Below are 26558 nucleotides of genomic sequence, written 5' to 3'. Positions count from 1 at the left end.
TGCTCTGGTTGTGATGGTGACAACCGGGACAACACCACTAGCCACGCCTTGAAACCCGAAACCAGGTGGATGCTCTTACAGACTGCACAGCCACGACAGGTGCATTGGCAACAACAATAAGACTGTTTTTGAGTTTGATCGTCAACCACAGCAAATGTAAGTGTAAAGTGATGTCGATGTACATTGTACAGGGCTTGAAGGTATTGTTAGAAGTTGTCATCTTATTCTTGGAAGTGCAAGTTTTTGTTGCCGAGTGCAGACTTCGACCCTCGAAAAAAAAGTTGTCAGGTTTGTCTATCTATCCTACAGGAACTAGACAGATTGACTCATCAAATTGTGTAAACCTATGTTTGCCCAGTTCAAATCTATTAAAGTTGCATTTTACCGATGTTCATTATTCATGATTGTTGATTTTATGATGCAACAATTTTTACAGTTTAGAGTTACTTTCACCTGTAGCCTATACTTCCCAACCGGTTCCCAATTTAACTGGTTCCTCAACTGTGCGTGCACCTAGGCCTATCAGTCTGCCTCTATCGCCAGATTCGTCACAAATTAGATCGCACTAGAGCAAAAATACGTACAAACGAAAGTCCGTTGGTTTTCACCATGAGCTATGCCAACTCTGAAATGTTTACAGGGCCTTCAGGTAACATTTTGATTTGGCTTCTTCTGAATCAACCGGTTCCCATAGACACTACCCGAATGTAGGCTAATCACGTATTTGGGGTTGTTTGGAGGCAATAGGCGTATATTTACCACGACATCAAAGCTCCTTCTGACACCACATATTAAAAATTCATACTAAAAACGTTGATAACCCAGACAATACGATCAAAATACGCGTAACACAACATGGAAACATTCATAGGCCTATATGCAAGTGTTTCTTCGCTATATCTTTTGAAATCAATTCATTCCATAATTGTATATTCTGAACAAATGTAGTGAGCTCTACATTACAGCCATTCACACCATAATGAATGGAAGCGAAGAAAATAAAAGATTCGAGTGGGATTCGATCCCACGAGCAAAAACACACCTAAGCCTACTATAAGTTGTGTTACACTACGAACTACTGAAACACATGGTTGGTTAGTCACAAATTTGTTACATAGGCCTACGTTGGCCCTTAGGCTGTTTTGGTTTTTCTGAATTAATTAGTTACTGTAGACACGATGTCAGGGCTCTCAATCCCCCCGTCCCCCGTCAGGGGGTCAAAATGTATTAATTAATTGCCTTTTACCTGACATCTTTGAAAGGCAGCAATGATTAATGCATCCATGGCCAGGATATAATAATAAAATATGACATAATTTTAAAAGTCAAAGAAATCGGACCCTATTACATCCCGCACTGGGTTCGATTCTGCTATCTCTGGCATCCCAAGCGCCGCCACTACCAACTTCGCCAACGAAAAGCTAGATAACAGATGATGCGGGTGGCCAGTTAGTTACCTGACCAGTGAGTTTCACCGATACACACCGGCTAAATCTATGAACTACTTGTTCTGAGCAGGTGTTGTCAGTGAACAGGCTGTAAAACTGTTGGTTAAGAGACTTGTGAAAAACTGATGCTAATTATCAGGGAAACATTTTTTTAACAGCAGTCAAGTTGTCATTGTTTGTGTCAAACAAGTTGTGAATTTGTTGTAACATTAAAACAGGAGATCATGACTGTGCTCAAAGTGATGCTCGAGCTCCAGCGGTTTGCTTTGTAGGTGAACAAAACTTTCGGAAGACGTAGCAGAATCACGAACAATTACAGGATATGCTTTTTTTCCATTGGTTGTTGCATTAAATCTTACCCAGATACAATGGTGCTATTTTCCGATTGGCTATTGTATAGACCCTTTCTTTTTTTTGATTGGCTGATAAGTGGCAGGTTTGACTAAGGAGACGCGCTTGACTGCCGGTTCCACAGTGAGAGTGGGGCGGCCCAAGGAATTTTGGTTGGGTGCTGCAGCATATTAAATATATTATAAATATTTGTTTTCGGCATGAGAAATACAATGTGTGGCGGGAGGGCGTGATTGTCACGAGTGAGTGACTGTCACTCTCAATGCGTGACACTTGAGAGCCCTGGAACCGTAGTCATCACGTATTTGGAGTTGTCTCAAGGCAATAGCCATATTAACCATGATATCACAGACCCTTAATGACACCACATATTGCGAAGTAATACTTAGATCGTCGCTGCATGATATAGAAACGTGGCCACAGACATGATCCTACTTCTGATAATCACGGCAAGGTATAACCTCACAGGTAACCGCCTGTTTTGGATGAACCCCAAATCAAGTAACCCCAAAAGATATGTGGTTTCATTAAGGGTGTGATATCGTGGTTAATATGGAGATGACATTCGGGTGCGGCATTCGGGTATACAATTATGAAATTAATTGATTTCAAAAGATATAGCGAAGAAACACTCAGCCATAGGCTACACAAATCGCATATACGAATGTTTCCATGTTGCGTTACGCGTATTTTGATCGTATTGTCTGGGTTAGCAACGTAGTATGCATTTTTAATATGTGGTGTCAGAAGGAGCTTTGATGTCATGGTAAATATACGGCTATTGCCTCCAAACAACCCCAAATACGTGATTAGCCTACATTTGGGTAGTGTCTATGGGAACCCCAGTTGATTCAGAAGAAGCCAAATCAAAATGTTAAGTGAAGGCCAACGTAATTCGTAAATATTTCAGAGTTAGCATAGCTCATGGTGAAAATCAACAGGCTGTCGTTTGTATGTACTTTTGCTCTAGTGCGATCGAATCCCACCTCATGCAAGCCTGCAAATGTTTTATTTTGTCTCCATTTATTTTGTCGCGAATGGTAGTCTAATGTAGTGCGCCCGTAGCCCATAGGCCTACTTTCATATTTGCCGCAGCAAATATGAGATCCGACTTGAAAATCGGCAGTAATATGTTTGTGAATTTGTGACGAATCTGGCGATGGAGGCAGACTGATAGGTGCACGCACAGCTGGGAAACCAGTTAAATTGGGAACCAGTTGGGACGTAACGCCCCCTGCACTATTCACGGTGCACTCCAGAGATAAAGCTGTTATGATGCGAGTGAGGAGAGCAGAGCGGGCGGTGAAGAGCGTGGAACAGGCGGAGGGAGTCGGAGCCCGGGTCAGACGCAGCATTGGGAGACAGGAAGTGAGTGATCACAGCCCATGAACTCCTGAACTCTTGAGCCCTTCACCTTAACTGGCATCTGAGGGTCTGTAAGAGCTGTGTGAACGATATTGTTTAGTTGCAGTGGAACAGGCTTGGGGGAGGTTTAAGACACCTCACACTGCTGTTATTTTTTCCAGCTGAGGAACCTGGACCCCTTCCTGATGCTGGATGAGTTCTGTGTCAGGAAGCCTGCAGGGTTTCCTGATCATCCTCACAGGGGCTTTGAGACGGTAATATTCCCCTAACATCCTGAAAGGACTGAGAGCTCCAATGATCAACTAACAGATTATAAAGTTTGAACTCAAACCACATTTTTTAAAATGCCTGTTGTATTCAGTTATTACAGGTAGTGGTATACACCACGCTGCTAGGAGACACTGCATAACAACACTGATAGCTGTGCAATAGAGACATAGAATGTATTCACCTTCCTGCCAAAGTAAATTCATTGTCTGTGCAAACTTTCATGGCGATTAAACCCCTTTCTGATTCTGATTCTAGGACAGTTAAATATGGTGGCTTATGTGGACGCTTACATTATTGAGTTGTAATTAGTCAAACCAGTTTTGTGGAAATGTCTCACGTAATCACAGAAGGTTCATAAAACAATTTTTTTTGTTCAGTTTGGGCTTAAGAAAAACACGACTTCAGTCAGACTGGCAGTCTACCTGTATCTGTCAGCAGATGGCGCTAGTGGGATGACAAACTGGGAAAAGCTGTTCGACGACTTGATCAGTAGATATCGCACCTTTTAGTATTTACTGAACTTTTTGTCCAAAAGTATTTACTTTTTTACCGATTTTAAGAAGTTTAGAACTGTTAGGGTTAGAAGTTGACAGGAAAATGTCAGACCAGGACACAAAATAAATTACATACTTGTAAGAATCTGAGTTGATTCAACCATAAAAGGCGTATTATTGTATTTAAAAGAAGGGCATCAGGCTTCCAGGAAATATCCAGTATGCTTCAGATGTGGTGTTTGTGGAGCAGAGTGGATTTCTGTGGTCGTCTGTGATTCCCTTGCCTGACTGAATATATCGAGTCCCCACCCAGCATCCATCCTGTTTTCTCACACGCAACTCACACACACATACAACTCCCCATGCAGCTCACACGCACAGACAGATGCAACATATACACTGGAACAGCTACAACCACTGGGCCAGGGTGTGTGTGACAGTAACTTGACTTCTGAAGTCTGTTAAGTCTCTAATGTTATAGTGTCTGAGCCAAACTGAACCAGACGTTTTTCCACTCCACTCCTCTCCTCCCTACTCCTCCTTTCCACTCCTCCCCTCCCCTCCCTTTTCCTCCCCTCCTCTCCTCCCTATTCCTCCCCTCTCCTCCCCTCTTCTCCTCCCCTTTCCTCCCCTCTTCTCCCCTCCCTTCTCCTGCTGTGCTGCAGGTGTGTTTACTCTTAGTCACATGATGCACTGAGGTCACAGCTGTGGAACCAGTTCACTGGAACCACTGGACACCAGCCCCCCCCCCCCCCCCACACCCCTCCTAACCAGCCTCCCCCAAGCAGATGTTGGCCCCTGACCGCTAACACCCACCCAGCACTCCTCTTCATGTCACCCCCAACGGCGTCCTGGAAGTGAACACATACTAGCTCAACAGTGCCCTGGAACTGGACCAATTGGCCCTTTCTCTACAAGTCTTTGAGAGATAAACCTGACCACAGGAACTGACCCCAGAACAGCCACATTCCCTAAACTTATACCCCGCTGTTGCTCTGGACAGCACACGGTTCTGTGTATTTATGGAACGTTCTAGACAGTATTATGGTCAAATAAGTCCTGCAGTCCTGTATATATTAACTTAAGTCAGCATATGTTCTTTTCAAGGGAACATTGCTGTGGAAAGATCTAGAACAGGTTTGCGTGTTCCTCAGAAAAAACCTGCTGTGCAAAGTGCAAGAACATGTTGGACCCATCCGTTTCCAGAGTAAGATTTGACCTCAAGCTACCTCCCTTAACCAGTTACAGAACTGTGTGTGTGTGTGTGTCCAGGTAACCTACCTTCTCCAAGGTGAGTCAGCTCATGAGGACTTCTGTCGACACTCTGGACGGCTGAAGCCTGGAGACCTGCAGGTACTCTTCTATTGGCACACACAGCACGCATACACACACGCACACACTCTCAACACTCAGGATAGGGCAACCCCTGCCGTTCACCCTACACCATCCTTGTGAGTATAATAGAGGCACTTTCGAAGGTGTCAAGTTTAGGGTTTCAACGTTTTAGTTCTGTCTCTCTCTCTCTTTGTCTCTCTTTCTCGTTCTCACACACACTGAACTAATGAGAAGTGATGCCTGTGGGGTGTTTCCTGTGTTCATAGTCGTAAACCCAGTTTCACACACATACACAAACACACACACACACACACACGCACATACAAGCCACAATGTGCTGACTCAGCTGTAGAAATGCTGCTTGTTGAACACAAACATCTGAACCACAGGAAGAACCTTTCAGTGGAACTGCCACGGATCGTCCCATTAGATCGAGAGTGTGTTTATGTGTGCCCGTTTCATGTTTGTATGTGCATGTGCGGGTCTGGCTCAGGGCCACCTTAAAAAAGCGGTATCTTAACGGTCACGTCAGCTAAACGTCAAGCAGATTTACAATTAGAGCAAGAAATCGTGTGGTTGTTTCTCCTGGTTGCGTGCGTGCGCATGTTTGTATGTACGTCAGTGGATGACGGCAGGCCGGGGTGTGGTCCATGCTGAGATGCCTGTGTCGGACGAGCCCCTCCACGGATTGCAGCTGTGGGTCAACCTCCGGGGGCGGGACAAGATGGTGGAGCCAGCCTATCAGGAGCTTCGGAGCAGCGAGATCCCCAGACCTTGCAGGGGCGGAGTCACGGTGGCCGTCATCTCAGGAGAGGCTCTGGGGGCACAGGTCTCTCCTCGTCATCATCCTCCGTTCCTCCCGTCCTCTCCTCTCCTCATCATCCTTTTCGTCGTCCTCTTCCTGTTAATCCTGCTCCTCTTCTTTCCTAATCCTTCATCTTCCTCTCCACGTCATCCTCTTCCTCCTGCTCTTTGTTCTTTTCCTCTCAGGTTTTCCCCTCCTCCCACTGCTCCTCCTTCCCATTTCCTCACGTTCTCCTTCGCCTCTCCTGTTTTCTTCCCCTTTCTTCTTTTTTCTTCATAATGTTTATGGTCTGGCCTCAAAGTGACATCAGAACTGTAAACAGGAAGTGGGAGGGGAATCCTGGGGTTCTTCCTGGAAACGTTGACGTCTCCAAACGTGGATCGGATTTAGGGTGCGGACTGGTCTGCCAGCTCAAACATAACAAACACCATATCCTGGAATTTCATATTTCTCATTCTGCAAAAAACCAATGTGACCACATAGTCAAAGAAGCACTACGACACTGGTGCTGGGGCCCAGATTGATTACCTTGTATAACACTGTTTTAGTACATAAAAGTACTTTATTGATCCCCTAGGGGAATGAAAGACGAAGGAAAAAAAAGGTTACCAATCAAGTTATTGTCTGTGTAGGTCGACTGGGTTTGAAACCTTCTGGGATCACATGACCATCAGTAGCATGATGATTTCAGCAGGCCTCAAACCACCTCAGCTGCTTCAGTCTGGTTTTCCAGCTGTAAGAGCCCCGCCCTTCCCCTTGTTCTCTCTCTCACTCACTCCATCTTTATCTCTCTCTCTTCATCTCTTCCATCTGTCTCTGTCTGAAAATCAGTAGCACGTGTTTTGGTAAAGTACCAACCATGTACATGGCTTTGGTTGCTCTGGGTCACACGATGTGTGTGTTTGTGTGTGCGTGTGTGTGTCTAGTCCCCAGTGTACACCAGGACTCCCACCCTCTTCTTGGACTTCACACTGCTGGAAGGAGCTCATCATGTTCAGCCAGTCTCTCCAGGTGCTCATCTTCACCACGGCTGTGCACGTGACATACACACGATACAGCATCTCGTACCATATCTATATCATGATGACAGTCTAGACACATCGTGTATTTGAGTATACACAGACAGTGAATCGTATTCTGGATGCTTGATGGTGAGAAGGACAATGTCTCAGCAGAGGGCATGTTGAGGAAAAATTCCCAAACTGAAAACAAGAACTTGGCTTCCTTCATTGTGTGTGTGTGTGTGTGTGGTACGGTTGTTTGTCTCTTTGTTTGTCCCATCGTAAGGACTCTTAGATTCAACCATGCCAGTGTGGTCAACCCTGGTCACGACACACACTCCTTATGTAACATGGCATACCCTTAGCAGATATGCACACAAAGACACACAGCCACACACAGTGACAGTCTTTGAAAGGTCATCCATTGAGAACTTCAAGTAATTTGATCAAGGACCACTGTCAATACCCTCCTTGTACTTACTGCACACACAGAGACACCCACACACAGAGACAGACACCAAGTCTTCTGAACGGAAGACAGTTTGCCAGTATAATGTGCTGTATAATCCTCTGAATCAGAGGAAGCTGACTGGTGGTTGGCAGATGCCTACAGCCTTTATTACCGTAATGGAATCAAATTGTGGAATGCTTCTTCAGACACAGTGTTGCATGACAGAGAGAATGGATCATCTTATTGTGAATACCCGTTTTGGTTCAAACCGTTTTTTTTTGTTATTTACATATCTGTCTAGTTTAACGATGTCTCTTTTTTAATAGGGTGGACCGCGTTCATCTACTCCCTGTCTGGGGTCGTTCACGTGGGTGAGTGCTGGGCTGGACTGGGGTTAGGGTTTGCTTTCTGGGTGTCGTGTTTTTTTTACTATTCAAACTAAAGCCCAGTCAGAGTCCAGCAGACACTCCAAGTTCTGGAACATTCTCTCCTCCTACTCACAACCCCCAGCAGGTGCACCTATCTCCTTATTTGCTCCTGCTTTCCACCCCCTCTCCTTCTCCTTCTCCATCTCCCTCTTGTCCGCCTCCCCCTCCCCTCCTGTCAGGAGGTTGTGTCAGAGTTAGGAGGGCCTGTGTGATCTCCAGCCAATAGCAGCAGGTTTAACCCAGGAGGATACCATGCAGGATTCTATCCTGTTGTGATTCATGCAGACAGGAAGGCTTGATGACTTCCAGCTTCACAGAACGCAACCACACACACACACACACAGTCTTTCTCTCAATGCCATACTTATGTACTCTCTTACCCTAAGTTTCCCTGTCCTTTCCCTTCTTCTTTCTCGCCCCCTTTTTTCTCTCACAAACTCCTTATCTCATCCTCACTACTTCCCCACTTCCATTTCTCTCTCCTTGGTCTCAGGCCTGTTACACTTACGTAAATGCCAACTAAGGGTTACCTTTGTTTTGGCTGCCCTTCCCTCCCCACAGGTCCTGAGGAGGAGCAGAGCAGGGTGGAGCCGCACCACACGGTGGTGCTTGGAGAGGGGGACTGTGTCAGAGTGGAGAACAAGGTACAGCAGGCCTACTGTCTGCTTGACCAAGGCGGGTATTGAACTCGGGCCTGCTTAAGGAAGGACATGTTTTAAAGCTGAGTTCTTCTCTTTGTACATTAAGACTCCGGAGGAGTGCCACTTTGTTCTGATTGCTGGAGAGCCCATCAAGGAGCCGGTCGTACAGCAGGGTGGGGTTCCGTGCCTGGGCATAGCGGGGGTGGTTCAGGGAGCCGGACATTCATCAAGGTAGGGTCCATGCCCAGTCGCTGGTTGATGATGTCACTGGTTTCTCCATCTTGTTCCTCAGGGCCGTTTGTGATGACGTCAGAGGAGGAGATCAGGCAGGCTATCAGAGACTACCAGGAAAACACCAATGGCTTCGAGAGGGCTAGGGGCTGGAGGTCAAAGATCAGAGAGGCAGTCTGACTCTCACACGCGCCCCGTGGTGCTTACACTGCATGTTTCCCCACGCAACAATATTTGCAAGTACGATATTTGCTTTGCTCGTCATGTTTGATGTGATCCATGTTACATTTGTATATATTCACTGATCAACATGCCACTGACAATGTTACTGACAATGAAAACCACGTTGCTGTATTACAAAATAAACTCTAAGTCTAAGCTATGCATGTTGTCTTGTTATGTGTTAGTGATGGGTGGGGGGGGTAGACTCTCCTGTCCTTGTAAGCATGGAGAGAGGGAAGCAGGGTGTAAGAGGGGAGGAGACAGGTGGATGATGAGAGGGGAGGGGTGTAGAGCAGGAGGGGGAGGGCTGGTGGAAGGGAAGGGAAGGGAGGGGTGCAGAGCAGGAGGGGGAGTGGTCGGGTGAGGGAGGGGTGTGGAGGCGGGGTAAGAGGGGATCTGGTCACATGTGGATCACATTTAAACCACATGTGGCAGCTGCAGTCTGGGGCTGTTGGAATAGCGTGCGTGTGAGCTACGAGCCGAAAGCCGTGTGAGAAAGCCAGGACAGGCGAGCAGTGTGTGTGACAGAGCATGAAACATCCACGGACGGACATACTGACGGACTGGTGAAAGACGGGTACGAGAGAAGACACAGACAGCAACAGGCAGGTAGGCAGTCGACTGACACACAGACAGGCAGTCAGGCAGTAGACTGACACACAAACTGGCAGACTGTAGACTGACACACAGACAGGCAGGTAGTAGACTAACACACAGACAGGCAGGTAGTAGACTGACACACAGACAGGCAGGTAGGCAGTAGACTGACACAGACCAGCAGTCAAGCAGTAGACTGATACGCAGTCAGGCAGTAGACTGACACACAGACAGGCAGTCAGGCAGTAGATTGATACACAGACAGGCAGGTAGGCAGTAGACTGACACACAGACAGGCAGGTAGGCAGTAGACTGACACACAGACAGGCAGTCACACAGTACACTGACACACAGACAGGCAGTCAGGCAGTAGATTGACACACAGACAGGCAGTCAGGCAGTAGACTGATACACAGACAGGCCGGCAGGCAGTAGACTGACACACAGACAGGCAGGCAGGCAGTAGACTGACACACAGACAGCCAGGTAGGCAGACCACACATACAAGGAGGAACTGACAGCAACAGTTACTGGGGGATAGGAACTGAACGTGTGGCTTACTCAGCCCTCAGGGGACTGAAAACACAGACGCACGACACGGAGATCTGAGGTGGACTTGACAGTGGTGAGAGATCGCTGCTGGTGGATTCGGACCTGGACCAAGACACAAGCAACGCTAGAAGACCCACCAGAAACGTATTGACCAGCCAGAGAATCCCTGGGCCTCATCACGACCCACTCCAGCCTTCACTGAGGAGAGTGCGCGAGCGTCCTGAACTTCTGGGTTGCCGGTGGTCTCCGGGACACCCCCCTCTCCCCCCTCAGCCCCCCTCACACCCGTGCCCTCCGGACCTCCCCTGGAACCTCCCGGAACAACCCCTCCCCCCCTCCCCCCCAGCATCAAAGCTGCCGCGCAGACACAAAGGTGTGTTTTAAAAGACTGTTTAGCACCAGTTGGCCACAGGGGTGTCTAGGTTACATGACTGCGACTAAACCTGTCTGGCTCACCCTGAATGTGTGTGTGTATGTGTGTCTGTGTATGGATAGAGGGGGAGGGTCTGTGAAAAAAAACAAGTCCAATTACAGCTGGTTGGGTACCGAGTGACATTACTGCCCTTTTCAGCACCATGTCTCGTGTGTTTGGTTGACAGCAGACTGAAGAAGAGGACGATGAGGATAATGAAGACCAGGGGTTGCGTGGGAGTGTCTGTGATAGTGTTCCTGTTGATGAAGACCACCATGGCGGAGGAAGAAGACCCCAGCACTCTCAGAGTGAGTACATTGGGTAACCTTTGAACCCACACTCTGCCTGTGCATCTCTCTCTCAGACTTGTCTCATCTATCTGACTGCCATTGGGTAAAGATGCGTGTGGTTCTAAATATGATTGGATACAGTACTGGTCAGTGAGCCCAGATCAGTGTAGGGTAGCTTAGCATTATCTAGCTAAACAAACTGTGGAACTCAGCATAGCTTAGCATTCGGTACTGTAGTATCACTGTAGCCTGTGGCGTAGCACCGCCTAGCTTAACTTTATATAGCATTACATGACGTAGATCAACTCATCATCGCTTAGTTATTATGTCATTTTTGTAGCATGTCATAGGGCATAGGGTTGCTTTACAGCAGTATACACGTTAGTGTAACGAGTATGAACCTGTGAAACTTACTCCTCAGTTATGTAATGGGATACCCGCGTCAAAGAATAGCTAGCTTTTCTTTGGCGTAGCTGGTAGTGGTCGCGCTTGGCAAGTCAGAGGTCGTGCGTTCGAGCCCAGCGAGTGGCGAACGACGCCTTGTAGTGACGGAGCGTGGCCACGTCCGTTACATACCGTCACATTGGTGCCGTGACCCGGATTTCACGAGGTTAGCTCTGGCTAACCGCCGCCGGAGTGAATTTCAGAGGGGTGAATGTAACGGGTGTGAACCTGTGAAACTCACTCCTCAGGTATGTAATGGGCTACCCGCGTCAAAGAATAGCTAGCTTTTCTTTGGCGTAGCTGGTAGTGGTCGCGCTTGGCAAGTCAGAGGTCATGCGTTCGAGCCCAGGGAGTGGCGAACGACGCCTTGTAGTGACGGAGCGTGGCCACGTCCGTTACATACCGTCACATTAGCATAGCTATGTCTTTGCATATATTCTGCCTGGGTGAATTCATGACAGACTGATCTGGTTCTATACCTGGGGGGTAGAATGAGTCTGGTTGTGAGTCTGGCTCCAGGAGTCAGGGCCGGTAGGGTAGAGAAAGTGGTCTTACATAAACACTGGAGAGGGATGCAGAAAGGAAATGATAGTTGAGGATAATTGAGTTGTTATGTTCTACAGAGAAACTTGGGAGAAGGGCAGGGAAAGAGAGACATGGCATTTTCTAAATTGTGTCGTTCCATTACACACTTTCTCTCTCTCCCTCTCTCTCCCTCTCTCTCTCTCTCCCTCTCTTTCTCTCCCTCTTTCTCCCTCTCTCTCCCTCTCTCTCTCTCACCTTCTCTCTCTCTCTCAAACATTCTTATTGGGTGTAGTTGTTTCTATTTCTTAATTGTCTCAGCTAGGCAGCAAGCTTGCCAACCAACGTGTTGCTTGTCAGCAACACCTACATGTCATACTGAAGAGATCAGGTTGTTACATAACCAACACAAATGGAGGGAAACCAGGCGGCCTGCTGAGCTCTGTAGCTGGTCTGTACCTGCTCTCACATCTACTGTGAGAATAGTCTCCCAGTCCTCCAAGTCCCCCAGTCCCCCAGTCCTCCAAGTCCCCCAGTCCTCCAGTCCTCCAAGTCCCCCAGTCCTCCACCCCTCCAAGTCCTCCAGACCCCCACCCCTCCAGTCCCCCACCCCTCCAAGTCCTCTAGTCCTCTAGTCCCCCAGTACTCCACCCCTCCAGTCCTCCACCCCTCCAGTCCCCCAGTCATCCACCCCTCCAGTCCCCCAGTCCCCCAGTCCTCCACCCCTCCAGTCCCCCAGTCATCCACCCCTCCAGTCCCCCAGTCATCCACCCCTCCAGTCCTCCACCCCTCCAGTCCCCTCATTCCTCCACCCCTCCAGTCCTCCACCCCTGTAGTCCCCCAGTCCTCCACCCCTCCAGTCCCCCAGTCCTCCACCCCTCCAGTCATCCACCCCTGTAGTCCCCCAGTCCTCCACCCCTCCAGTCCTCCAGTCCTCTACCCCTCCAGTCCCCCAGTCCTCCACCCCTGTAGTCCCCCAGTCCTCCACCCCTCCAGTCCCCCAGTCCTCCACCCCTCCAGTCCCCCAGTCCTCCACCCCTCCAGTCCCCCAGTCCTCTAGTCCCCCAGTCCTCCACTCCTCCAGTCCCCCAGTCCTCCAGTCCTCCAGTCCCCCAGTCCTCCACCACTCCAGTCCTCCAAGTCCTCCAGTCCTCCACCCCTCCCAGTCCTCCAGTCCCAGCATCACCCTCAGCCCTAACGACCTTACACACTTTTACACAGTAAAAGTTAAAAGGTTGTTGTACTCTCATGTGACTACGACATGTAAGAGCGATATAATCTGGCCAAGCGTGAAATATATGAAATTCTTTGGTCTGATACTGTAGGTTGTTGAGCTGAGAGCTCTGTGTAAGCTTCGACAATCAACACCAGTCTTGATTTGAACTTCTGTGTCCAAACCACCTCTGTCACACTCTTTCTTCAAGCGGCAGAGAACACAAACAAGCAGCTGCTCTCCACAGACCTCTGCCAAAGGGATATACTGTGCTCTGGACCTCTGTATATTTGCGGGTGTATGTGTGTGTGCTTGTGTGTGGTGTGTGAGAAGGATAGACAGCAGGATTGCTTTTAATGATCCATGTCTAACTGATTATGCTGGGATTTCCCTAAGGGTCTGAGTACTCCATCCACCTCCCACACTAAATATGCTTCTTCCAGCTGACTGTTTGACTGCTTGGTGTGTGTGTGTGTGATGATGTTGGTGCATGAGTACGCTCTCAGCTCCCTCTGATGGAGAAGAGGTGGTACCGCACGCCCTGCTGACAGCCTCTCAGTATAACTATCTATCCCCTTTGCCTCTTCTACGCCTTTCTCACACAACCTTCCACTTATTCCCTCCCTCCTCTCTCCTCCCTCTTACCATTCTCTTCCTCTCTTTTCTTCCTCCTTCCTCCTCCTGCCTCTCCCCTTCCTCCTTTTTCCATCCTTACATTACATTTACATTTACGTGTAGACATTTAGCAGACGCTCTTATCCAGAGCGACTTACAGTAAGTACAGGGACTTTCCCCCGAGGCAAGTAGGGTAAAGTGCCTTGCCCAAGGACACAACGTCATTTTTGCACGGCCGGGAATCGAACCAGCAACCTTCTGATTACTAGCCCGATTCCCTAACCGCTCAGCCATCTGACTCCCTTCCTCCCTCCTCCCCCAGGACTCTAACAGGGAGCAGTGGGAGAGGAGGGTGCGCTCGGCCTCCAGTCTGGAGGAGCTCCTGCGTCTCACAGACTTCCCCGACTGGAAACTCTGGAAGTGTCGTCAGAACCTCCAAACCCTGGAAGCCCCCCCGCAGCCCAAATTTCGCTCTTCCTCCTACCTCACCTCCTCCTCCTTCCTCTCCTCCTCCTCCTCCTCCTCGTCAGGGTCGCACCGCTCCACACGCTACGCCGCGGACTCTTTCAGTTTGGAGATACTCAAAGGTGCACGCACACACACAAACATACAAACACACACACACATACACACACACTGTGGTTGTCCCTTTTTAGTGTTTCCTTCACACTCGTCTCAGCTCGCTTTTAGCCCATGAAGCCTACGACACACACACACACACACCCCTGTAAAACTCACATCCACAAATACATCCAGAAACACAGATACACCCCCAAGCAGACACCCCCCAGTAAAACACAGACGCACACGCTCCCTCACCGTGCGTGTCACTGTGTCCCGCCAGCCATCGACGAGGAATGGCAGAGCACCCAGTGCATGCCCCGGGAGGCGTGCGTCGACGTGGCTAAGGAGCTTGGCTCCTCCCCCTCCATGTTCTTCAAGCCGCCGTGTGTGTCCGTGTTCCGCTGCGGAGGCTGCTGTAACCAGGAGGGCGTGGCCTGCCGCAACACAAGCACCACCTACGTCAACAAGACCGTGAGAGACTAGCACGTTCTGGCTGTGTGTGCATGTGGCGGAGTGCGGTTGGGGGGGGGTAGGTGATCATGTGTACGCATGTATGCATGTGTGTGTAGGTGTGTTTGTGTGTGAAGGTATGTTTGTGTGTGTAAGTATGTTTGTTTGTGTGTGTAAGTATGTTTGTTTGTGTGTGTGTGTGTGCGTGTAGGTGTGTGTGAGTGTAGGTGTGTGTGTAGGTGCGTGTGTAGGTGAGTGCGTGGTGTGCAGGTGTGTGTGTGTAGGTGTCTGTTCTGACCTCATGTCCTCTGCAGCTGCTCAGTGTGATCCCCTTCAAGTACGGCCCAGAACCTGTCCTCATCAGAGTGGCCAATCACACGCAGTGTAGGTGCATGGAGCCCGCCCTCATACGCCGCCACGCTCGACCCCATAGGAGGAACGGGTGAGTGACGCACCCACAGACAGATACAGAGTAAAGACAAACGTACAGATAACACGGTCACACTGCCAACACAGTCCCAGCCGTCTCCCCTCCTCCTCTCTCCTCCCTCCTCGTCTTTCTTCTTCCCCTTCATCCCCCTCTCCCCGCCCCTCTTCCAAACCCCTTGTCCTCCCCTGTCCTAATCTTCTCATGCTCGCCTGGATCCATGTCTCCTCTCCCCAACTCTCCTCCTCTCCCCTCCCCTCCTCCTCCTCCTCTCCCCTCCTCTCCTCCTCCTCTCCTCTCACTACTCTCCTCTCCTGTCTTTCAGGTGTTCCCCTCGTCAGCGTCCAGACTCAGGGGACCCCCGGAGGCTGTGTTCTCCAGGCTTGATCTGGGACTGCCTGGCTGAGAGATGTGTCCTCTACCCCTCCAGCCCCCCAGGTCTGTACTCGGCCCCCTTGCTTCACGGGCTAAGCCAGGGGTTCTCAACCCTGGTCCTCAGCAACCCATGTTTCCCTGCTTCCACACACCTGATTTAAATGAATGGTCGCTATCAGGCTTCTGCTTAGCTAGATAATGACTCAACCCTGTGAATCAGGTGTGTTGGAGCAGGGAAACATCTCAAACATGCAGGACAGGGGCCGCTGAGGACCAGGGTTGAGAGCCACTGCGCTAAGCTAAAGGCAAGCCATTCTCCAACACCAAGTCATAATTCTCTCCTGGTCCTGCTCCCTACTTTGTGTCTCTTTCTCTCTCCCTCTTTCACTCCCCTTATCTCTTTCCCATACCCTCCTCCGCTTGCCCCCCTTCTCCTACCCCCCCCCCCCTCCCCCACCCCCAGTGGAGTTGACGTTTAGTGGGGGCGGACCTGACTGTGAGATTGACCTGGAGAGATGTGGCTGTGTGGCTCCACCTATCCAGCCCTGACACCCCCGATGGCACCACTCCACCCAGGTACAGTAGACGCCAGTCGACCTCAGATAGTAGAAGAGAGTAGAGTCAAGTAGAGTGGAGTGCGGACATATGGTAGAGTAGAATAAGCTAAAGTAGCGTCTACGATGGCAGAGTACAGTAGTAGTAGAACAGATCGACAGTATACCTAAAACCTGCCTGTCTCTCTCTCTTGTAACTAGGACAGGATAACCATTGACAATCTCCTGTGGATTCCCGAAGTTCAGATACAGGAGGCAACAGCATTAATTTATTTATAGACCTATTTATACCAGCGTGATTAAACCCTGCTAACTGCAACCATGGCCAGATGACTAACCAGCACTACTGTGACAGCTTTTACAACAGTGGACCCTGTGTGTGTGTATTGTTAGTCACTCTGTGTAAATGAACTGTTCTCTCTATCCCCGTACACTGAACAAAACATGTATTTTACATTAAAAGAATTGTATTTTTTATAATTTCATCATCTCTGTGGTGGGCATCTTTTCTTGTCAAGTTTTGTTATTCAAAACAACAACCGTTGAACAAAGGGCTGTACAGTCAGAGTAGCAAAATCCATTAAAAAACAAAACAAAGCAAGGCAACTGTCATACTGTGTTGAAAATGGGATTTGAGAACATGCAGCGAAGAGTCCAGCCTGACATGTAAAGGCAACTCGTTCCAGTGTTTAGCGGCTGCTAAACAATCGGTTGCTAACCCTTACAAAAAAGAAGTATACTTCAAATTTATTTTGTAAGTATACTTAGTATAAAAGGTATACTATTATCATGTTACTTAAAGTATACTAGCAGTGTACTTATTTATATACTATTTTTGTACTAAGTAAACTGGATTGGCCCACTTTTTAGGTCATTTAGTACACTTTAAAGTACACTTATAGTGTATTTTAAGGTTTACTTTTGAATACTGTAAAGTAACCTGTGTAGTGGGGAGTCAGATGGCTGAGCGGTGAGGGAGTCGGGCTAGTAATCGGAAGGTATCAGCAGCGTATAACTAAGCGTTGTGTCCTTGGGCAAGGCACTTCACCTTACTTGCCTCCCTGTACTTACTGTAAGTCGCTCTGGATAAGAGCGTCTGCTAAATGACTAAATGTAGTGCACTTTCAGTTCATCAACTTTACTTCCTAAAGTACTTCAAAGTATACTTTGGAATACTCTAAAGTAAGCTGTGTAGTGCACTTTCAGTTCATAAAGTATACTTTCTAAAGAGCCTCAAAGTATACTTTGCAATACTTTCAAGTGCACTTTCAATTAATGTTAAGTACCTCAAGAAGTAAAGTTGATAAATACAATTTTACTATGACTTAATAATACATTTAAATGTTTAGGGGCCCCTCAGACGCCTCAGATCTTACTTCACATGGCGAAAACGGGGGCCCTCACAAAGTCACACTGCAGATTCTGAAAGAAGCTACTTATTGCATGGATTTCAGCAGTCTACGAATCCAGCTCTTCTAATGAAACGTATCAGTCATTTAACTCATGGTTACAATGGTAAACCAGCACAACAATGACAATTACCACGCAACAAAACACTACATTCTAAGCAGACACATTTAAAAAACGAAATTCATGAATTTACATTTGTATTTCGAACAAACTGCAAACTTATCAGAATTCTTTTACACTATTTACCGCCTTGCATCATGGGAATTGACTAGCCAATGAGCCACACTATCTTCATTATGTCACGTCATTATTTCGTTCTTCAGTCAGTTTGACAGTATAACCTTCAAGTTTTTTTTTCATTAATACTCCAATTGATAATTATTAGTATAAGAGTATAGGGCTTCAGAATGTTTTGGCAGTAATTAAGGTTACAGCTTCAGTAACAAAAAAAGATTCAATGTGCAATGCATAATAGATTTTCATAGACATGAATAATTAGAATGAGATGGATCAAAAAAATTTAACCTGTAATGTACTTTAAAATTATTTTGACTGCTTTTGCTGTATAATAATAGAAAACGTACATCTTACTCCAGAAGAAATGTATACCATTTTCTGTTTTTAAGCATACTTCTTAGTATATCAAAAGTGACCTATTTTCAAAGCATAATTATATGCTAATTATACTTCTTAAAAGTATATTAAAAGTGCACTATTTTCTAATTATAGTTCTTAAAAGTATATTAAAAGTGATTTGCTTTGACTGCTTTTGCTGTATAATAATAGAAAACGTACATCTTACTCCAGAAGAAATGTATACCATTTTCTGTTTTTAAGCATACTTCTTAGTATGTCAAAAGTGACCTATTTTCAAAGCATAATTATATGCTAATTATACTTCTTAAAAGTATATTAAAAGTGAACTATTTTCTAATTATACTTCTTAAAAGTATATTAAAAGTGAACTATTTTATCATTGTACTTCTTAAAAGTATATTAAAAGTGAACTGTTTTCTAAGCATACTTCTTAAAAGTATATCAAAAGTGAACTAAAAGTGTACCATCCATATTTTAGTATACTTATAATATACTTTAATATACTTCTTTTTTGTAAGGGAAACAATCGGCTGCTAAAAGAAATTACCCCTGTGCTTCAACCTGGATCTACGGATACTCAGAAGCAACTGACCAGTGGACCTGGCGTGTCTTTATGTGTTTATGTAGGTGTGTGTGGTGATTTTCCTCTCACCCTAACCTTCCAGGAGGGTATTCCAGGTAGCGGGTTTAGTGAAAACTTTGAGTTGTTTAACCCTGAAAAGAGGCATACTCTGAGTTCCACGTTCCAGAAAGAGAGGTAACGAAACCTTTTGGTAAGTTTCCATGATAACTTACTACGTGAAACTAACCTGCTCGCCAGCAGGTTTTCCATGCCAAACTCTGCGTTTCTACCGATCCCCTCCCACTTTATGAGCCCGATAGCTTTGGCAGACATGGCATATCATTTCCTGGTTACGCGGAGCGATCTCGAACAAAATGTAATTTACATTTACATTTAGCAGATGCTCTTATCCAGTATGGAAGATTATAGGGGCCAAAACTAAATAAATAAATACTTGGATAAATAAATAATTATATAACACAAAGCTTAAATAAATGACACAAAATTTATAAATGTTACATGTATTTGTATGTATATATATATGTTTACGTTTTCATGTGTTTACATTTATTCATTTATACTTACATTTATTCATTTATACTTACATTTATTTATTTATACTTACATTTATTTATTTATACTTACATTTATGTATTTATACTTACATTTATCCACGGTGAAACTTCCTGCAGCAAAATAAATCTGTCGTCCCCCGTCACAAAGTCAGGGGGCGGGTCAAAGCCTCTGATTGGTGGTTCAACTTGAATCGACTGCTTTTGACTATTCCAAGGTGGCAGCACCTTGTGCGGATTCAATGAATGAAATATTGAATGCTACAGTGGTCGAAATGTTGGCGGAAGCTGAAGAGATGGAGGCACCTGCCAGTTCACTTTTTTTTTACATCATATTGAGAGCTTCGCTGAAATTATAGGAATGATATTGGCCCTAACTGACACAGACATCAATGAAAATGTGTTCGCGATCCTCAGCGAGATGATACAGCATAGAGGTGGGCATATCGATCTTAAGACCGACAGTGGCCGGGTTGGGACACCCGGCAACTATCGATACCAACGTTGGTATCAATAGCCTGATTGATAGCGTGATAAGATCGATACTTAAGTTTCATTCCACACTGAGTACACAACTCCCTTTACATCATAGTGGTTGTGCAAACACCGTCTAACTTCGCTCAAACTCACTTTGCCCCTCCACTGCTTTTCTAAGCCCAAAGTATCGGTATTGGCAATACTGGCCCTATATTTAATCCTTGGTATCGGATCAATACCACATCGTGCAGTGTCGCACACCCCTAGCAGCTGCAGAGTGAGGCGATAGAGGATCCCTCTAGCTTGAAGAGAGCTTGATCGACTGGTTGAGCCTGCCTGGTGTGTAATACTGTTCATTCACCAATCAGAGGCTTTGACCCGCCCCCTGACTTGGTGACGGGGGGACGACAGATTTATTTTGCTGCAGGAAGTTTCACCGTGGATAAATGTAAGTATAAATACATAAATGTAAGTATATATAAATAAATGTAAGTATAAATAAACAAATGTAAGTATAAATGAATAAATGTAAGTATAAATGAATAAATGTAAACACATTAAAACGTAAACATATATATATATACACACAAATACATGTAACATTTATATATTTTGTGTCATTTATTTAAGCTTTGTGTTATATAATTATTTATCCAAGTATTTATTTATTTAGTTGTGGCCCCTATAATCCTCCATAATCCAGAGCGATTTACAGTAAGTACAGGGACATTCCCCCCGAGGCAAGTAGGGTAAAGTGCCTTGCCCAAGGACACAACGCTTAGTTATACGCTGCTAGACAATTTTAAGATTGCGATTTGATGTGCTTTAATTCCCTGATGAATATCCAAGTTAATGTTACCGTTTCCCGTCTCAATCTGTAATTTATTTTAGCAACATTCTCAGGCCTTGGGCCTTCGTCGCTAGTGTTACATGCCGCGGACATGCACTCAGAATTGACCGAATGCTTTTGGGCACTGAAATAAATTCAAATAATTGAAATTGTGTTTGGTCTTCTTCATTGCCTACAAATAGAAAATCACAATAAGTAGCCTAGCCTATTTCTATTGGCTATTCCTACAATTTACATGATTCATATGATTCCTACAATTTACATGATGTAGCCTACCATCCTGAAACTGGTGTTTCAGCAAATCTATTTCAACATTGTAGGGGGTCAATATTGGCCAAAGAACCGAAACGAATTCCCCTTTGGTTTGAAGGAAGATGGGAAACTGAACCAAATAATGCCAATATCAATGGAATTACAGTTATTTGACTATTTTGATTTTTGGGTTAAATCAGAGCAAGATATCATATTGCAAATTAATGATATCAACGAAGGTTAACTCTTATGCCTACTCTACCATGATTATTGTAAAGATATAGAGATAGAAAGCATGAGGTGATAGAAAGCATGAGGTGAGGAAGAAAGAGTAGGACAAGCCAAAGCTGAGGAGAAGGTCTCAGGAGATCAATAATCCACAGAACAATGCTTCACAATTCCTTAAGAACAACTACAATCACCCCAGAATCTTGACCCTTACTTATCAACATGACTAGCAATGCTACAGGAAGTTACACAATGAGATGTGAGAGCCATCAAGTTGAGACTCCATCCAGTAACTCCATATTTTACCAGGTTGGTAAAATACCATTTTACCAGGTTTACAAGATCAGCCTTTATTCTTCTGCCGTTTGTACACATTCTCTTGGTCAAAATAGAAATTCAGAAAATTCAACTATCAATATTCATATAGGTTATTGTTCCTACAACATCACGTGTGACCATGCATCCTCTCGTAACTGGTATTCCAGTAAATCTTTTTAGAGATTAGCCTTTATTCTTCTACCCTAAGTAGGCCTACACCATCTCTTGGTCAGTTGTTGGCACTTTCTTCAGGAGGTGCAGTTTGCACAACTAATTTACATGTAACTGGGTATACATGAGATTACATTAGCTAAATGTCACTGTTCCACATGCAAAATTCACCTGCCATTAAATTAACATCTCACTGTATACAGCATGCCCTGTTGTCAGAATGTGCAAATCGTTTTTATGTACATTATTCTCATAATGTCAGTGTAACTGACTGATTAAATTACAAAAAAGCCTGTAAATAAAAGTAGGCTAGCGTTGCATGGAGAGAGAACTACCAGTAGCTACCATACATAATTCTCTGCATCAGTTTCTGCGGCAGCAGTCATTAATGTATTTTCGTCATCTTACGTAATTATCATCATAATCCTTTGATAAAAAGCATTCTGTTGAGGGAAACTGCTACTACAAGTTGAAATAAGCACCAATTGATATTTAAACTTTGTATCATGTCCAGGGTTTTTCCTGGGTCAAAATGGGTCTTCGGTGCTCAAAAAAAAAAAATATATATGTATATATATATATATTCTTTTTTTTTCTTTTTTCTAATCAATGTATTTATTCCCAAGTGTTTTGCACCCCCCACACACACTCACATATTTTCGTCCTATTTCCCCTAAAGCAATAAAGTTATAGAGTATGTTTTAAATGGTATAAATGCTGCCAATTAATAATTGATGTAACAACTTATTGTAAATGGTCAGTAGCCTAGCCTATTGATTAAGGTAGGCCACTCTGAAGCATGTACACTGCCTGCTTCATCTGATCTTGATAAGCTAAGCATTCTGTAGCAAATATTAACCATATACCCACTTTTTATTAATGAAAACTACTTCAGCATAATAATGGACCTAAAATACAAACCTGAGAAAGGGCAGCAATCGCTATCAAATCAACAGACATGTGCAATTTAGCTAGCAGGGGAAGAATACAAACAACGAAAATCACCAGTTAACTTGATTTAAATTTGCAAGAACTATAGACTTATACAATAACGATTTTAAGAACTGACAACATACATTATACGTTCTCAAGGACGCACACGCACAATATCAACTGCGGTGTGAAGCGCGTGTCCATGCTATTCTCCGACATGTACTCACTGCTGATATACGGATTACATTTTTGTACAGCCTGATTTGTAATACCGTGACGGCAGAAATGTAGCCATAGAGGAAACAATGTTATCATTCCAGGTTAAGAATACCAATGGAGGCTGCGTTTGAAATCGTAAATCAAACTTTTGTCAGCATTTTGATTGGAAATGTAATTAGCATTTGTAGGCTACAGGTGTACTATTTGTGCACGTCGGGCTGGCCCTCGCAGCGGAACGACAGTTTAGTGGCCGCTCTTTCCATTCGCGCACCTCACTGTTGCGTATTGATCAGACAAGAACACACGCTTATCAACTTGATTATTATTGATCAAAACAGAACGAGGGTTCGGCTGTAGCCTACTTGAAACATACTATTGAGAACATATTTGCTGACATGCATTGCACGCGTGATGAACACAGGTTTTTTTTGCCTTTGGCGCTCGGGATTTCTCAGTGGCGCTTGCGAAAACGTCTTTGGCGCGCGCCAACATTTTCTCTATGTAGGAAAAACCCTGGTACATGACTAAAACCATGGTGACGTCGAGGCTACAATCACAAGCTAGTATATAAACAAAATATGCATTACCCTACCTGTTCGTAGTATGTTTTATATGTAGCCTAACATTGAACATGCTAAAAGTCCACCACTTTTTCTCCTCTAATATTAACGGACAGTGGGGTTAAATGTTCAATGTATGGACTGGCTATTGCATTCAAATAGTAGGTAAATGTATTGACTCGGCAGCAATTGTCTCCCACGCCAATTGTAGCTATAGGCTACGCTGCTACAGCCGTGTTGCTTTTTTCCAGAGTATGTGCTCAGATTGACCATGAACACGAAATAAAACTTATATCTAAAGTGTGGTGAAGTATGACAACGTTTTTTGTCGTCGGTTGCCATGGTGAATCCTAGTATCAGAGCTCATAGATGTTGGCTTTTGGTAGTATTCATGCACTCGCTAAACTCAGTTGCCGTACTCCGAGTTGAGTTAACAAATTCATATCAGCTTTTTCTGGAAACGAATTTTCGGAGTTTCCCATGTTAGAGTAACTCAAATCAGAGTTCAGGGTTAATCTCAGAGTTTGTTAAACCCGCTACCTGGAATACCCCCCAGAACGTTCTCCTGCTGTGTACAGCATTTGGAGGATGTGAGCAGTGAGGTGAGGCGCTGGGGCCTGAAATTGCTCCTGGCCTCCTCTAGGGGGAGACAGACCTCCACACGGGTCTGTCGGTGCTGATGAGTGGAATCTTGTCTCTGCTCTCCTCAAGCCCCCTGAGTGACACTCTGGGATGGCGAACAAGAAGCCGGGGGGGGGGGGGGGGGGGGGCACCTCCATAGCCAGTGGCACCTGTGACAGCCCTTTGATGGGTGCATTGATGCTGAAACACCTGAGGAGTGTGTGTGTGTGTGTGTGTATGCGTGTGTGTGTGCACGTCAAGGAGTGTCTGTGCGTGTGTCTGACTCGTCCAGAGGAGAGACGAGGAGAGAGGTGACCTTTAGAGTGACTGACATTTGATCTTGCATCTTGGAGACCCTGTCACACGACGCTCAGACACACTTACACACACACACATACATCCACATACAGCGATGCATTCAAGTACATGCACATTTAGGCATGCAAACAGACTCAGACACTTTCAGAAACCACACACGTACATTTACACACACATTTACACACACAAACACACACACACAGTGTCTCCCAGGAAGGGGGCATTTCAAGGGTAAGGTTGAGCCAGCTCTTAGTGGAGCATGGATGCGGAACATTCTGGAACTTTGTGTTCTCTGTTCTCTTCTAGTCGGAAGGAGTTGTCACTTCAAAGCCAATGTGTTTGTGTGACTGTGTGTACGTGTGTGTTTTCCTTGAGTACACGTGTGCATGCATGTGTGTGTTTGTATCAGTGGGTGTGAAAGTGTGAATGTGTGTGTGTGCAAGTGTTATAAAATGTTTTCAGTACTAAGTGTAATCTTTGAAGACCTAGCTATCTCTTTCTAAACAACCTTGCAGAGTGGAGGTACATGACTATTACAGTATACAAAGGCCAATATGTTACAGTTTTTTTTCAATTGCTAACCAGCATTGATCAAAGCTGAAGTCACATTGAATTCAGTGAATGAAGTGAATAATTTTTCAGTGCTTTCATATCAGATGCATTCAATTAACACGTTTACCAAAATCCATTCTCTTTTCTTATTCATACTCCACAACCAGCAAAACACTATTTATTTGCAGCACATTTTTCAAATGCTAATATACTGTTTCCAAAATTGCTAAAAGAACATTCCAAACCGAATTAAACTGTGCATTTCTGCATTGACCTGACTGAAATACATTGAAAGACTTAACAGAATATTTAATCATTGAAAACACATTCTGCAATTTCAGCAGTTTTCAGTCTCCTAACCAAACAGACCAAAGGGGACAGCATTGGAATGATTTACAGTTCGGAAACATGGATCAAAGAGGGTGTCAGAAATATTAATCTATCAAGCATTGCACAGTCAGTCGGTGAACAAGTTTTAAAAAGCCTTATTGCTTGTGGCCGGCCCACAAGGAGACAAAAACATCACACGCCATTGTGCTACAAGTTTGTCTGCTAGCATGTTAGCTAGCTATAGCTAGCTATTTAAGCAGCCCCGCTCTCTACAGTCATTGGTTAAGACAAAGGCATGCAAATGTCCCATGGCTCTTCTTCATTGGCCCCGATTGGTCCCATTGGTCCCGATTGAAACACAACAACAGGATCTCCGGTCCTGTGGTCTTAAAAGCTCCTTCACATTAGGTGTCAACAAATGGTCGCTAGCCTTTGCGTCTCCACCAATAGCCTTTGTCACAAAGCATCTCCTTAAAACAACCAAACCCCCCTCTTCTTAGTCCCCCCAGTTAGTACACACTCACTTTTAAGGTCAAACAAGCTCATTTTGAGACATGTATAAAGTGTTTTGATGGTTTGAATGAGTTTTGGAGCAGGGATCAACTGTTTGGCCAACCTGCATGTTTCTAATACAGACTGTGGGAAGAGTTTTGAAAAAGTGGCTTCAGTATTGAATGGACTCCTGCATGCAACATTTCAACATTGTCATTATAGATATAGAACATGTATCCAATTACTAATTGCACAATTTGCACAATTTGTTGTTTTGGATAAAAGTGTCTGCTAAATGGATCAGATGTAGACATGACACCATCAGCATCATCATAACCACCATCCTCATCACAGGCAGCAGGTAAGTAGTGGAGATGAAGGGATGAGGAGTTGAAGCCCTGAACTTTTGAACTGCAGTATTCTCCGTTCCTGACAGGCCCCCCCCCCAGCTCCCAGCTCGGGGACAAACACTGATGCGGGGGTGCTGGCGGGACGAGAACATGGAGAGGAACGTTGGGCTGCGCATGACAGCTGAACCGAGTGCCGGTCTCGTCCGGTCAAAACACACAGACATACACACACACACACACACAGCGACACTCACACGTAGTGCACACCCATGCAACAAGGTGCCATCTCATTCTGTGGCTCCTTCATTCTACAGCAAGCCGTATGAATGTGTTTCACTGTCTTCTTTCTAATCTGTTCCTGCCAGACGTTACACAAAGCAACACACGGTCCAGTTGTCCCTGGGCCCAGCCTGTGTGTCTGTGTGTGTGTGTGTGTGTGTGTGTGAGGGTCGGAGGGCGCATATCTTGCCAGCAGGGGCTGAAATACTGGCGTCCTTAAAGAGCTTATATTTGAAAAGGAGTCATCCCGGTTTTGATTAGGTTTTATTTATCACCTGTTACCTTGTTTGACTTTCTTCGTTGTTAGTCTGTCTGTCTGCATGTCTGTCTGCTCACTCTGTCAGTCTGCTTCCATTCCTTTGTCTGAGGAGAGAAGAGAGGGAGAGGAGAGAAAAGGAGAGAACATGACA

The 26558-nt window shown here is 45.4% G+C and overlaps 2 protein-coding genes across 3 annotated transcripts; both read left to right on the top strand.

Annotated features, from left to right (window-relative positions):
• Positions 1-40: 40 nt before the first annotated feature.
• On the top strand, positions 41-9198 carry pir (pirin). The gene is made up of 10 exons (XM_047030910.1): positions 41-156; positions 3059-3167; positions 3326-3418; positions 5201-5281; positions 5886-6092; positions 6995-7079; positions 7847-7891; positions 8510-8592; positions 8696-8762; positions 8882-9198. The coding sequence occupies exons 2-10, from the start codon at positions 3072-3074 to the stop codon at positions 8998-9000; spliced, it is 876 nt and encodes a 291-aa protein (XP_046886866.1). The 5' UTR covers positions 41-156; positions 3059-3071; the 3' UTR covers positions 9001-9198.
• Positions 9199-9478: 280 nt separating this feature from the next.
• vegfd (vascular endothelial growth factor D) lies at positions 9479-16544 on the top strand. Of its 2 annotated transcripts, none has more exons than XM_047030908.1 (9): positions 9479-9651; positions 10205-10564; positions 10794-10911; positions 14010-14274; positions 14532-14722; positions 15016-15143; positions 15454-15566; positions 15967-16079; positions 16259-16544. In XM_047030908.1, the coding sequence occupies exons 3-8, from the start codon at positions 10810-10812 to the stop codon at positions 16050-16052; spliced, it is 885 nt and encodes a 294-aa protein (XP_046886864.1). In that variant the 5' UTR covers positions 9479-9651; positions 10205-10564; positions 10794-10809; the 3' UTR covers positions 16053-16079; positions 16259-16544. The 2 variants fall into 2 exon arrangements, with proteins under 2 accessions (XP_046886864.1, XP_046886865.1); XM_047030909.1 differs by having other exon boundaries at positions 10791-10911; positions 16259-16538.
• Positions 16545-26558: the final 10014 nt, after the last annotated feature.

This window comes from Hypomesus transpacificus, chromosome 12 (assembly GCF_021917145.1).
Source record: "Hypomesus transpacificus isolate Combined female chromosome 12, fHypTra1, whole genome shotgun sequence".
Classification (NCBI taxonomy): Eukaryota; Metazoa; Chordata; class Actinopteri; order Osmeriformes; family Osmeridae; genus Hypomesus; species Hypomesus transpacificus.
This window is presented reverse-complemented; position numbering and strand designations above follow the sequence as displayed.

Coding starts and splice junctions, on each gene's coding strand:
- vegfd (XM_047030908.1), top strand. CDS start 10,810: ATGAGGATAATGAAGACCAGGGGTTGCGTGGGAGTGTCTGTGATAGTG. Junction 15,144..15,453: donor CGACCCCATAGGAGGAACGG/GTGAGTGACGCA, acceptor CCTGTCTTTCAG/GTGTTCCCCTCGTCAGCGTC. Junction 15,567..15,966: donor CTACCCCTCCAGCCCCCCAG/GTCTGTACTCGG, acceptor CCCCACCCCCAG/TGGAGTTGACGTTTAGTGGG.
- pir (XM_047030910.1), top strand. CDS start 3,072: ATGATGCGAGTGAGGAGAGCAGAGCGGGCGGTGAAGAGCGTGGAACAG. Junction 7,892..8,509: donor GTCTGGGGTCGTTCACGTGG/GTGAGTGCTGGG, acceptor CCCTCCCCACAG/GTCCTGAGGAGGAGCAGAGC. Junction 8,593..8,695: donor GTGTCAGAGTGGAGAACAAG/GTACAGCAGGCC, acceptor TTGTACATTAAG/ACTCCGGAGGAGTGCCACTT.